Consider the following 12,292-nt stretch of genomic DNA (forward strand, 5'->3'; position numbering starts at 1 on the left):
TCTGTCTCTCTCTCAGTTTGTCTGTCTGTCTGTCTCTGTCTCTCTCTCAGTTTGTCTGTCTGTCTCTCTCTCTCTCTCTCTCTCTCTCTCTCTCTGTCTCTCAGTTTGTCTGTCTGTCTGTCTGTCTGTCTCTCTCTCTCTCTCTCTCTCTCTCTCTCAGTTTGTCTGTCTGTCTGTCTCTGTCTCTCTCTCTCTCAGTTTGTCTGTCTGTCTGTCTCTCTCTCTCTCTCTCTCTCTCTCAGTTTGTCTGTCTGTCTGTCTCTGTCTCTCTCTCTCTCAGTTTGTCTGTCTGTCTGTCTCTGTCTCTCTCTCTCTCAGTTTGTCTGTCTGTCTGTCTCTGTCTCTCTCTCTCTCAGTTTGTCTGTCTGTCTGTCTGTCTGTCTGTCTCTCTCTCTCTCAGTTTGTCTGTCTGTCTGTCTCTGTCTCTCTCTCTCTCAGTTTGTCTGTCTGTCTGTCTCTGTCTCTCTCTCTCTCAGTTTGTCTGTCTGTCTGTCTGTCTCTCTCTCTCTCTCTCTCTCTCTCTCAGTTTGTCTGTCTGTCTGTCTCTGTCTCTCTCTCTCTCAGTTTGTCTGTCTGTCTGTCTGTCTCTGTCTCTCTCTCTCTCAGTTTGTCTGTCTGTCTGTCTCTGTCTCTCTCAGTTTGTCTGTCTCTCTCTCTCTCTCTCTCTCTCTCTCTCTGTCTCTCAGTTTGTCTGTCTGTCTGTCTGTCTCTCTCTCTCTCTCTCTCTCTCTCTCTCTCTCTGTCTCTCAGTTTGTCTGTCTGTCTGTCTGTCTCTCTCTCTCTCTCTCTCTCTCTCTGTCTCTCAGTTTGTCTGTCTGTCTGTCTGTCTGTCTGTCTGTCTCTCTCTCTCTCTCTCTCTCTCTCTCTCTCCGTCTACACAGGCTCTACATATCAGCTGCCTGCTTTTCGAGGGCTATCTTTTGACCTTACTTTGCAGTTAGCATTTGAGAGTCTTATTCACACCTGTCGGAAAAGGATGGGTGATGACGTCACGGGAGCGCGCGTCACTCCGGCGCTCGCGCTGTATAAATAGAGAAAGTTTTGCAAGCAGCGATCCTGCGAAAGAAGACGTGAGGAATTTTTTTATAAACTGTCTGCTTTAAACTCTATTTCTCTAGCGACATGGACAGCATCAGGACAACGGTGTACCTCGGCGTGTGTGTGTTATTGCTCAGCACTGTGTGTCACGCGCACACCTCTCTGGACCACCGACTGTCCGAGGAGCAGCTCGTCACCAGAGACATGGTAAATAAAACAAAACAAAACAAAACAAAAAACTCTGGTTTATACATGATTTCATATTTTTGTATCAAACTTGGCTTCTCTTGTTGCAGCTGTTGCACGTGATTAAAATATTCTAAAGATACAAAAAAGGATAGATCACGTGGGATCACGCAGTTTATGTCTCTTGTCAATATCAGGTTATAGGAACTGAACAAAACTAAATAAATCTGTGTTTTTATATTTTACTCAGGCTGAAGCACTGGAAAACCTTCTGGAAGGAGACGGAGACAATCAGATAGGACTGGATAAAAGAGCCAGCATCATTCCAAGGGTAAAACATTATTATTATTATTATTATTATTATTATTATTATTATTATTATTATTTATAACTAACACAGTTTAGTACTTTCTAATCTCTTGCACACTTTAAACAGAAATGATGTGTGATTTATAAAAATAATGCTAAAATAATGCTGTGTAGGCAGTTTTAGATTATTGAAAAGACCCCAAATAACACCCCAGCATCTCTCTCTCTCTCTCTCTCTCTCTCTCTCCTCTCTCTCTCTCTCTGAATCTGACTGTCTGTCTTTCTCTCTCTCTCTCTCTCTCTCTCTCTCTCTCTCTCTCTGAGTCTAACTGTCTGTCCGTCTCTCTCTCTCTGAGTCTGACTGTCTGTCTGTCTCTCTCTCTCTCTCGCGCTCTCTCTCTCTCTCTCTATCTCTGAGTCTGACTGTCTGTCCCTCTCTCTCTCTCTCTCTCTCTCTGTCTCTGTGAGTCTGTCTGTCTGTCCATCTCTCTCTCTCTCTCTCTCTCTCTCTCTCTCTCTCTCTCTCTCTCTCTCTCTCTCTTTCTCTCTGTCTCTGTGAGTCTGTCTGTCCATCTCTCTCTCTCTCTCTCTCTCTCTCTCTCTCTCTCTCTCTCTCTCTCTCTCTTTCTCTCTTTCTCTGTACCAAGTCTCAATATAAACAGGAAATAACACTATTTTTTTTTTTAGCAAAAAGTTACTTATGTACAGAACATCCTCTACATTTCCTTTCCATTTCTTTTCAAATCCACACCATCATCTCTCCCACTCATAATGAACATTAACATGTGATGTGCTTATGTTTCTTGTTAAAGTCCATCCCAAATGTGCGACAGCTTTCTGGTCCAACCATTAGCATGATTTCAATACGCATTCTTAAAGGCTATCTTTAAATAAATAAATAAAATCGAATCAAATCGAATCTGTATAGAGGAAGGCTTTTGGTTGGGTCTGTAATAAGCTTTATGCCTTTAGATTTTGATGAATTACAGTATGCAGCTCATGTTGTGAATGCAGGGTGTGTTTTGGGGCATCAGGTATATTGAGACAGCATTTATTTTCTGACCTGTTAAGTAAAAGTCCAAGCTTATGTCAATGAACAGCTTGACCGATGCAACATAAATTATTTAATGTGACATCAGTTTAAGGGGTGTGGCCAGCATCAGACCAAAAGTTGACCCCAAATAGATTGAGGAATGAAAATTTCCAAATGCTTTGGCTATAAGGTTACAAAATTGTCATGACTAATTTTAATAAATATAATTATGATACATAAATCTAGTACTGTAACAAATTAAACATAATGTTAGTGTTCAAATACAATGAATTAAAAACTTCTAAAAGATGTCATTAATATGGGTTTTGTGCTTCATGATTCAGAAATGTTTAATATTTTGGGGAGTTTTGTTTTATTAATGAGAAAAAAGTTCAGACTAGTGGAAATCTAAAATCTGTATGTCCTGCTATATCTGAATTCACCTTTTAAATCATTGTACATATATTTTCAAAGTTAACATTACATTAGGTGCATCTTTGTCCTCTACATCATAACATCATGCAGTTACACAGGTTGATGATAATCATATGCACACATTGGTGTTTAGTGTGATGTAGGAGAGCGGTGTGCCCTGAAGCACGGACCACGCATCGGCCGCCTGTGTGACTGCATGAGAGGGAGCGCATGCAACACCTTCTTTTTGCGCTGCTACTGACCGAGCCTGCAGAACTGCACCGTTCATCAGACATAGTGCCGGCTAGCTCTGATGGGATCTTGCGTCGCTGATGTCTTAAAACTGTTGTTTAGTTCATCAATTTTTTGTGTATGTTTGATAAAATCACATGTAAGGTTGAATTTATTTATTTTTGTTTAATAAAATGTCTTTAAGACTCATTGAGTGTATAATTCATATTCAATTCTGTATAATTAATATTCAACTTATTGTGATATGCATTTCTATAATATCATATATTATAAAGGTATATATAGATATATAGATATATAGATATATATATATGTATGTATGTATGTATGTATGTATGTTAACACAATCTAAGGTTTTAAAGAGCACATTTCCATTAAGGGAGGCAAATTGCCTGTGACAAAGCTGAAATGATATATTGTATTATGTAAAATGTGACCACATATCCTGCATGCATTATTGAAAGATTATTAACAAGTCATATAATTAAAAGACCAAGATTAAAGGGCACAAAGGTGAGAGTTTTTTATTTAACAACACAAATGCATCAGACCCCTTAATTATGGGCCTGCAGCTAAATCCAGCTGTACTGCCCAATTGGTTTTTATCTGATTGCAGTAATAGGTTTTTGGCATCTGATGTGCTCATCAAAGGTTTTTGACTCATTGCTGAACTTTACAGCACACTAATCGGCCGTCTCTGAATACATTTCCTAAAGCACAGCGCACTGAGAATTAATGACATTGTGCCCTTTCCTGTGTCAGAGAAGACCTTTTACTGGTAGCCAAACAAGATAAAACACACAGCGGTCACATTAGTGAAGTTTGTCAGCTCAATAGTGATGTGACATTTATCTGAATAAGGCACCAAATGAACCAACTGAAATAGAATAAATAATTTTCCTGAACCTGATACTAATCTGCTGTTTGGGTAAATCAAGACCTGGACATGTCAGTTGTGTTGTACACACATTTGTAGTATATACACACACACACACACACACCTCTGGGCTACACAGAGTGAGCTGATCTAATAGATTCTAATAGATCATTCAATCTGGAGTCTGGTTCCTCTCAAGGTTTCTTCGTAACATCATCTCAGGGTGTTTATTCTTGCCATTGTTGCCTCTGACTTACTCATTTAGATTTTTTTTAATTTATTTTTTAAGGTGCCTTGCAACAATATCTTGTTAAAAGTGCTATACAAAAAAAAAAAAACCTGAATCAAATCATTGTATTTATGACGCTATGTGGTGCAATTCATCTCTCGAAGTGAAGTAAAGGTATGAAAGTGAAGTGTTGCGCTTGAATCTTTAATAGCTTTCGAAAAGCCTTCAAACTGTCAGCTAGAAATGATTTCAACATGGCCCATTGATCCTACTTATAAATATCATTTATGAGTGATGTAGGAGAAACTCAGGACTTTTTCAGCAGACTGATCCTCATCATTACTGTGGATGCGAGACCAGTGCCAAAGTTTCTACTGCAGTCCATCGATACCATAACAGAAGTGGTGAGTATAAATGAATGTGCTGGGCCAAGCAATTTATTGCATGACTGGACATTTAATTTGTAATTAGGATCCAAGCACCAATGACGCAAAGGATACTCTGTTATTGTGCGGTTTAAAAAATAAAAAAAAAACACACACAATAATAATAATAATAATTTGTTCCATTTCGTTTATTTCACAGTTCCCCTTTTAAATACAGAGAATAGGAAATGTCTCACATCTTTCATAAAAATACATTATGTACAGTCAGGTAGACCAGTAAAACTGGCTAAAGAGAAAACAGCATGCAGCCTTTTCTTCATTGCATCAATGAAATGAAAAAAACTGTCTCAACTTGCTTTACACTGCCGCACACACGCACGCGTGCACGTGCGCACGCACACACACACACACACACACACACACACACACACACGGCATATCAGAAGAAGATCAGCTGCGTACTTGAAACTAAACTTCTGCATGGGCCAAAAACAAAACAAAACAAAACCAAAAACCAGGATATTGAACATACCCAAAAATTAGTAATTAGCTCATTTAAAAATTAACACTTCCACATTAATCTGTATAATAGAGTTAACAGAGTTTAGATGGGGTAAAGGTCAGCAGCAGTATGTGCAGTGCCTAACATATCAATATATTCCACAAATAAAACCTCACGCTGGTGCTGAGACACACTGAACCATGCACAACATGACGAGCAAACACTTGTAGTTCAACTGAATCCGAGTTTCAAAACCAAAAATCATCGGGACTGGAATTAAAAACAAAAGCACAAAAACTGAAACTTGAAACGCAGTCTTCGCGGTAAATGTAATATATGGATGTTTAAACATGGTCAGCAAACTAGAACATTTCTCAGGCTCCTACTGGACAATTTATAAGCATGTGAAAACGATCATTTGTTTTTTACATTTACAAGAAAATAAAGAAAACGACCCGATTCCTGTGTCCATGTTTACATTCCCTGTTATCTGATTAGCAAACACTTATTAAAACACACAGAAGCACAAGCTCAGATTCATCATGTCATTAAAATGTCTCAGCATGACAGTTCCAGGGCAAATAATAACAGGATTCTATACACAATACAATTTAATTTATAACAAATGTCAAAAGGAACTCTGCTTCTGCATTAGGTCAGTACAGTGTTAATGAGAACATGTAGTATCGGCTGTGCATTATCTATTAGGGAGGAGAAACTCCCAAGTACAAAATCTCACAAGAAACAAACAATTGATCTTTTCTATTATTAAGTCTGTTGATTTAGCTGCTGACTTCCTTATTAATCCTGGAAGCTTCACAGTTAAAAGTTAACTGTAGAATGAGTAATGTGTGTGAAAAGATGGTGTGATATGGAAGTAATATGGAAAATATGGAAGCAGCAACCCACTCTTACTGTCAAATTTCAAACAAAAAACATTATGTCCATCCATTAAGACATGACCAGCTTTGTCTACGAGTGTCCCGTGAACCCAGGCCAGGCCAGTGAAACCGCCTACTACAGCAGTGCTGGAACACCGGGGATAATGATGATCACTGTAACTCTGGAGCTCTCCTCATCATATGTACAATACTGCTCAATACAGTTCTGAGGACTAAATAGATTCAATCTGCCTGCGGACCTTTTCCGAGGCTTGGCGGTCTAAAGACCTCTGCCTGCCGATCACTACTAGTGCAAAGATAACAGTAAGGCCTAACATGGCACCCTCAAATTTCCAAAAGAGATGCTCCTCCATCACTGCTGAGCGGCAGCTAGAGACACACAAACACATACACACAATGAAAAAAGAAAAATTTTTTTACAAATAAATAATGACAGCAATATATTTCAGTTTCACTTACTATGTCCAAAACTGGACGTTACCACATGCCTTACAATGTGCATTCTTCGTGGAAAACAACATTTAGTTTATTGGAATTCGATCAATGATTAGACTTCTTTCATATTTTTAGTGCAAGATAACATTTTTCCTAACCCCCCCATGTTCATGAAGGGTGCCAATAGTTCTAGAGCGGACTGTATTTACTGTGTGGTATCAGCCACAGGTGTAGCGCTCATGGGAATGTAGACAGCTTAACTGTGGCTGCTAAAGGCTTAACAAGTAAACCAGCGCTGCTTTCTATATGCTTCATAGCACAGGTGGCTGTCTTTTTTTGGCGCGCTGTGATTAGTGTGAATGTGGACGCAGCCTGTGATTCTGTGTTTCAACGATGCTCTTTTGATAATGTAATCTTGCTGGAGCTCTTTATATTATTCAAAAGCAACACACAATAATTGGCATTTGGGAAACATTTGGATGATCTAAACGAAAATACCATTTAAGTCATTTAACTGTCAGAGGCAGAAAGATGAGATTAGTGAATGGAATAATGTGGAGAAACAAAACTCACCTTTTATACTCATCTTTGTTGGACTTGGTACAGTTAATCCTTTCCACATATCCTGTCTGGATGCAGGCCGGTTGCGTCTTCTGCAGGGAGATTACACGGAGGGATTTAATGCAAGCTTAAACGAAGCTTTATTCAAGTTCCATGGCTTTAACTGCATGTGTACAAAACCTATAGAGTTATCTTAAAGGCAGTATTTATAAAAAAATAAAAACACAACAGGCATGAATAATCTGTGATGGGGTGGTGTGTTGGTGTAGTGTGTAACTACCCTGAAATGAACTACTTTCCGATAACCACACCTCCAAAATTGCTTTATTCTTCTTATACCACAGAAATTTGCAGATTGCTGCAAGTGTTAAATTATTAATGGACAATACATCATACATTTATCTGTTCCCAGTTATTATTAATGTTGTGAAACATCCACAGAATAACTTGTTATAACAGCTGTTAGTTGTAGAGTGATTGGGGAAAGCTGGCTGGTGGGTGGGAACTGAGATATGACCAAATTGTGGAGGAAATCCAAAAAAATCAAACAAAAAAAAACAACAGTCTTTCACTTTCTAGAGCCTCTCACTAAGATTAGAGAAGATCAGAGAACAAAAAGAAAGGAGGAGAAAGACAATTCTCTATAATGCTTGCATTATCTGAATTACTATCACTGCTCCTGTGTAAAATTAATCAACACATTCTGACCAATCATAATCAAGAGTTCAATAGCACTGTGGTATAATAATTTTCATAGCAGTCAATAGACATCCATTATCGACAGGGCATCCCAAAGGCCTGCTTACACAATTATCAATTTTAGCAAAACGGCATTCAAAATATTTCATTACTGATTGATATTTTATTCTGGGACATATTGAAGAAGAACATATTGAAATCATTCTCATGTCAGGATCAGGAAGCTGTTGCGAGGACATGCAGTTACATGCACAACACCAGATGTGTTAACACGAGTTCATCGTGAGCGTGAGAGACGACTGTGTGTGTTTGCAATGTGATGCAAATCATCTTGAGGATGTTTTGTAAGCAAAGTTACATTTTGTGAAAATTCTTACCGTTTGAAAAGCACTACACAAAGTGCATTCTGTCGCAACAACAAACTCTTCCACCTGCCAACACGGCATGGTCGCTGCCTTTGTTACTGCAATTCAGAAGCATAACCAGTAGAAAAATGTTAATGTTAGTGTAATGTTTATGTTTAATCTGACTGTTCAATCAATCTGAAGAGAAAATGGTCTAGTATACACTCCATTAAGCCCCATGATGGTCTTTACAGCCAAACATTTATATCAAACTAAATAAATTCAGCCTGGGTGCAGAATACAAACGAACTGTTTACCATATGTTTACCGTATGTACCATAATAGGCAATTTGTTGACAACTGTAGGATACACACATTACTATTCACATTACATGAAGCCCAGACCAAATTTAGATGCATGTGGGGAACAGCATGTTGTGTCACCATGATGCCAAAAAGTCAAGATGTAGAAATTAGCTAACTGTTTAATTCAGCATGTTGGTTTAGTCCTCAGTTGTATTGTTTTTAAAATCTTAAATAGTGTTAAGATTCTCCGATTCTCCTTCTTTGGTTAATGTGATCTGTATCTGTATTTTCTTTTAGAGCCCTTAGCACCACTTAAGAGTTCCATGTGAAGGAAATCGTCATAGTTGGGGAAAAATGACAGCAAAGGAACTGTTCATAAATGAGAATATTGCTCTTGTAATTTGTAACGCCAAGATGATCAGATAAAATCTCAGTCTTTCATCAGATTTATTTAATCGATGATTTTATCAAATTTGGCGAAATTGTTCAATCTCTGTTTTCCAGTGCATTCGAATACAAACAGTGTTAAATATTTTGACTAATTGCTCATTCATTTTTTTAAAGCAACTACTAGCTACTGACTGAGGTATTCACTTTCTTCTGATAAAATGGCCACATGCTGACCATTTGTGCTGAATTATGGTGGATTATTTTTCAGCATTAACGTATTATTAATTCAGATTTATTAACTGTGATATGCACTGCTTGAAAGTGTAATATAAATAATGTGATAAAGTGTTCATTCTGTGTGGCGTGAGCATATCTGCAATATGTGTATACACACGTACACGCATGCATGCACACACGCATGTACATGCACACAGAACTGAGCTGTAAGCGTCAGTAATAACTGTAGAGCTGCACATACCTGTGGGCTTTACCTCACCAAGAAGTGCTGACCCAAACACTCTGAAAAACACAAAAGAAAACAACAAAGGGTTACCATTCAAGTTCAGATGCTGTATCATTATTTCAAGGTACCGTCTATGTTAAACATACGCTCAAAACATGGGTACTGAATGATACCTTCACTTGTCACCGGGAAGTACGCTCAAGGATACATCTTTTTGTATTTTTACTATGTATCTCTGACCTAAAAAGGCACATGTAGAGTACCTTTACTCCAAAATGTAATTATAGTCCAGTTATGTACCTTAAATTATTTTTTAAGGCACAATATTTTGATGTTTTCAAATGAATATAAATATTAACAGTACTGACAATACCACCCCAGTGACAAGGAAAGGTACACAAGGTACAAAAATCAATAAGACATATATTTGGATGGATGGATGGATAGATAGATAGAGAGACAATAACTCAAAATATCCTGCTATCATGAGTTAAGTGGAAATAATAAGATAATACTTACATTTTTTGACACAGCAGTGAAACTCAAGTCTACATTATTATACCTTATGATGTTGTACTCAGTTCTACTAACCTGAGACACACCAATCCCCAGAAAAGTGCATGCAGGACCAGAACTCTGGGTCTTAAACATGACATGGGAATCCTGCAGTCACTCTCCATTCCTCAGCTTAGCTGTGAGGAAAAAAACAGTCCTGCTGTAGTTTAGAAACACCTCAGAGCTTTAAACAGACAATATACTAAACACCAACACTGAGATGAGACATAAGTTGTAACATGCAAACTGTGAGCTGGATAACAATTCAATTAAGAGGAGATAAACAGGCAGTAACAAAATTTAGAGGAAGAAGAAAATCTAAGTTTTGTTGCACTCATGGCACTTTTTCTTAGGTGTAAGAACTGAACTGGTAATGCTACTACGGGAAACATTATATAGGTAATCATTTTATTTCTACACGACACTGTTGTAGAATTCTGACTCAAATGTGTTTCGGTTAAATAAATGTGCTCAATCTAACATTTTTGTTAAATACTAACCGATGCATACTGAGTACACTGCACAAGACCTGCGTTATAGAGATGCTCAGACACAGTCATATTACAATTTGGCTCTTTGTCAATGTTGCTCAGGTCCTTATACTATTTGTAACACATTTTCGCACATTTTTTCAGCTTCCAACACAACCTCGAGAACTGCCTGCTGCTGCCAAATGTATTCCACAATTTGAGCACGATTGTAATGAGACCTTTTGATTGTTTTTCACATCATCTTTCAGTGGTTTTAATGCTATGGCTGATTGGTGTATATGGTAGACCATCTTAGGTTAATTAAACGGGCTGTTATTAAAGAGGAAAAATGCACAATATCAGTGTACATTATATATCATTATACACCATATTGCCAAAAGTTTTGGGACATCCCTCCAAATCAGTTTTTTTTTGTTTTGTTTTGGGTTTTTTGTTTTTGTTTTTTTGGTCAGGGGTTGGGCTTGGCCCCTTCGTTCCAGTGAAAGGAACTCTTAATGCTTCAGCATACCAAGACATTTTGGACAATTTCATGCTCTTAACTTTGTGGGAACAGTTTGGGGATGACCCCTTCCTATTCCAACATGACTGCACACCAGGGCACAAAGCAAGGTCCATAAAGACATGGATGAGTGAGTTTGGTGTGGAGGAACTTGACTGTCCTGCACAAATTCCTGACCCCAACCTGATAGAACACATGAATTAGAGTGGAGAGGGCAAACCAGACCTTCTCGTCCAACATCAGCGCTTGACCTCACAAATGCTCTTCTAGAGGAATGGTCAAAAATTCCCATAAACTCACTCCTAAACCTTGTGGAAAGACTTCCCAGAAGAGTTGAAGCTGTTTTGCTGCAAAGGGCGGGCCAACTCCATATTAAATTCATGTACATGTAAAGGCAGATGAACAGGAAGGGGTCATCCCCAAACTGTTCCCACAGAGTTGGGAGCATGAAATCGTCCAAAATGTCTCGGTATGCTGAAGCATTAAGAGTTCCTTTCACTGGATCTAAGGGAACAAGCCCAACCTCTGAATTCAGTGATTTGGAGGAGTGTCCCAGAACTTTTGCCAATATAATGTATGATTATTTCAAGATACAAGATTTGAGCTTTGAAATTTCTCAGTAATTTTGTTTTTCGTCAAATAAACTTCTGAAGTTTAAATAAAATACTAGGCTAGTGAGTGAGTTACTGTTTATAAGTGATGAGTAATAACAGGAACTAATCTGTACATCAGACTCTACAGGGTTAAAGAGCACGGTGTGTTGTTTCTTTAATGGACTGAAATGTATAACAGTTAGAGAATAGCTGTGGTATACGCGGAATAAAACACCACCTTGTCGTTGATTATGTTCCAATAACAGCGAGTCCTGTCGAAATGACCTCTTATTTATTGCCCATTAAAACGTTACGTTGAAGAAGTTGTGAGCGATCATATCACATTACTGACATCTTAACAAACACACGCAGCTCTACATTAACTCAATAAAATATAATATGCCGGTATATTTTGTAAATTGATAGATAGATAGATAAATAAATAACGTTACTTTGACATTTAAAGTCAACCAGCTTGCTAGCTAACGCTATCCACATACTGCCCTGGAGAAAGAAAAGGCTAAAACATGAACCTCCGTGTCCTTACCTTACCTATATTGCCATTCTCAGTCATCCCTTGTAATACCACTAACGTTAGTTTTCAGATGATTCTCCACTTAAAACAGTCACACAATCGTGCGGCAGCTTTATAACTTAGATATCGTTTAGCCTGATACTTTATTTACACCGAAGTGGACCGTCCGCCATCTTGAATAGGAGAGTTGGTATGACGTCACGCCGTTACAACGTGGAGTTTTTCTCAAAAGCAACATTACACTTCCGCCTAGCGACCGGACTCGGAAAAGTCCCTCATGATACATTAAACAC

At 38.2% G+C, this 12,292-nt stretch overlaps 2 protein-coding genes across 5 annotated transcripts; one reads left to right on the plus strand and one right to left on the minus strand.

Annotated features, from left to right (window-relative positions):
• Positions 1–1,027: 1,027 nt before the first annotated feature.
• On the plus strand, positions 1,028–4,142 carry cart4 (cocaine- and amphetamine-regulated transcript 4). Its single transcript, XM_058378065.1, has 3 exons — positions 1,028–1,245; positions 1,475–1,555; positions 3,135–4,142. The coding sequence occupies exons 1-3, from the start codon at positions 1,123–1,125 to the stop codon at positions 3,240–3,242; spliced, it is 312 nt and encodes a 103-aa protein (XP_058234048.1). The 5' UTR covers positions 1,028–1,122; the 3' UTR covers positions 3,243–4,142.
• A 746-nt stretch (positions 4,143–4,888) lies between these two features.
• On the minus strand, positions 4,889–12,201 carry jtb (jumping translocation breakpoint). Of its 4 annotated transcripts, none has more exons than XM_058378159.1 (6): positions 12,017–12,201; positions 9,918–10,038; positions 9,342–9,382; positions 8,201–8,286; positions 7,137–7,216; positions 4,889–6,497 (listed from the first exon to the last, which is right to left on the minus strand). In XM_058378159.1, exons 2-6 carry the CDS (start codon positions 10,004–10,006, stop codon positions 6,341–6,343), a joined length of 453 nt encoding a protein of 150 aa, XP_058234142.1. In that variant the 5' UTR covers positions 10,007–10,038; positions 12,017–12,201; the 3' UTR covers positions 4,889–6,340. The 4 variants fall into 4 exon arrangements, with proteins under 4 accessions (XP_058234142.1, XP_058234141.1, XP_058234139.1 ...); XM_058378158.1 differs by having other exon boundaries at positions 12,012–12,201; XM_058378156.1 differs by having other exon boundaries at positions 9,918–10,018; positions 12,017–12,200.
• Positions 12,202–12,292: the final 91 nt, after the last annotated feature.

This window comes from Hemibagrus wyckioides, linkage group LG24, assembly GCF_019097595.1.
Source record: "Hemibagrus wyckioides isolate EC202008001 linkage group LG24, SWU_Hwy_1.0, whole genome shotgun sequence".
In the NCBI taxonomy this organism is placed as follows: domain Eukaryota; kingdom Metazoa; phylum Chordata; class Actinopteri; order Siluriformes; family Bagridae; genus Hemibagrus; species Hemibagrus wyckioides.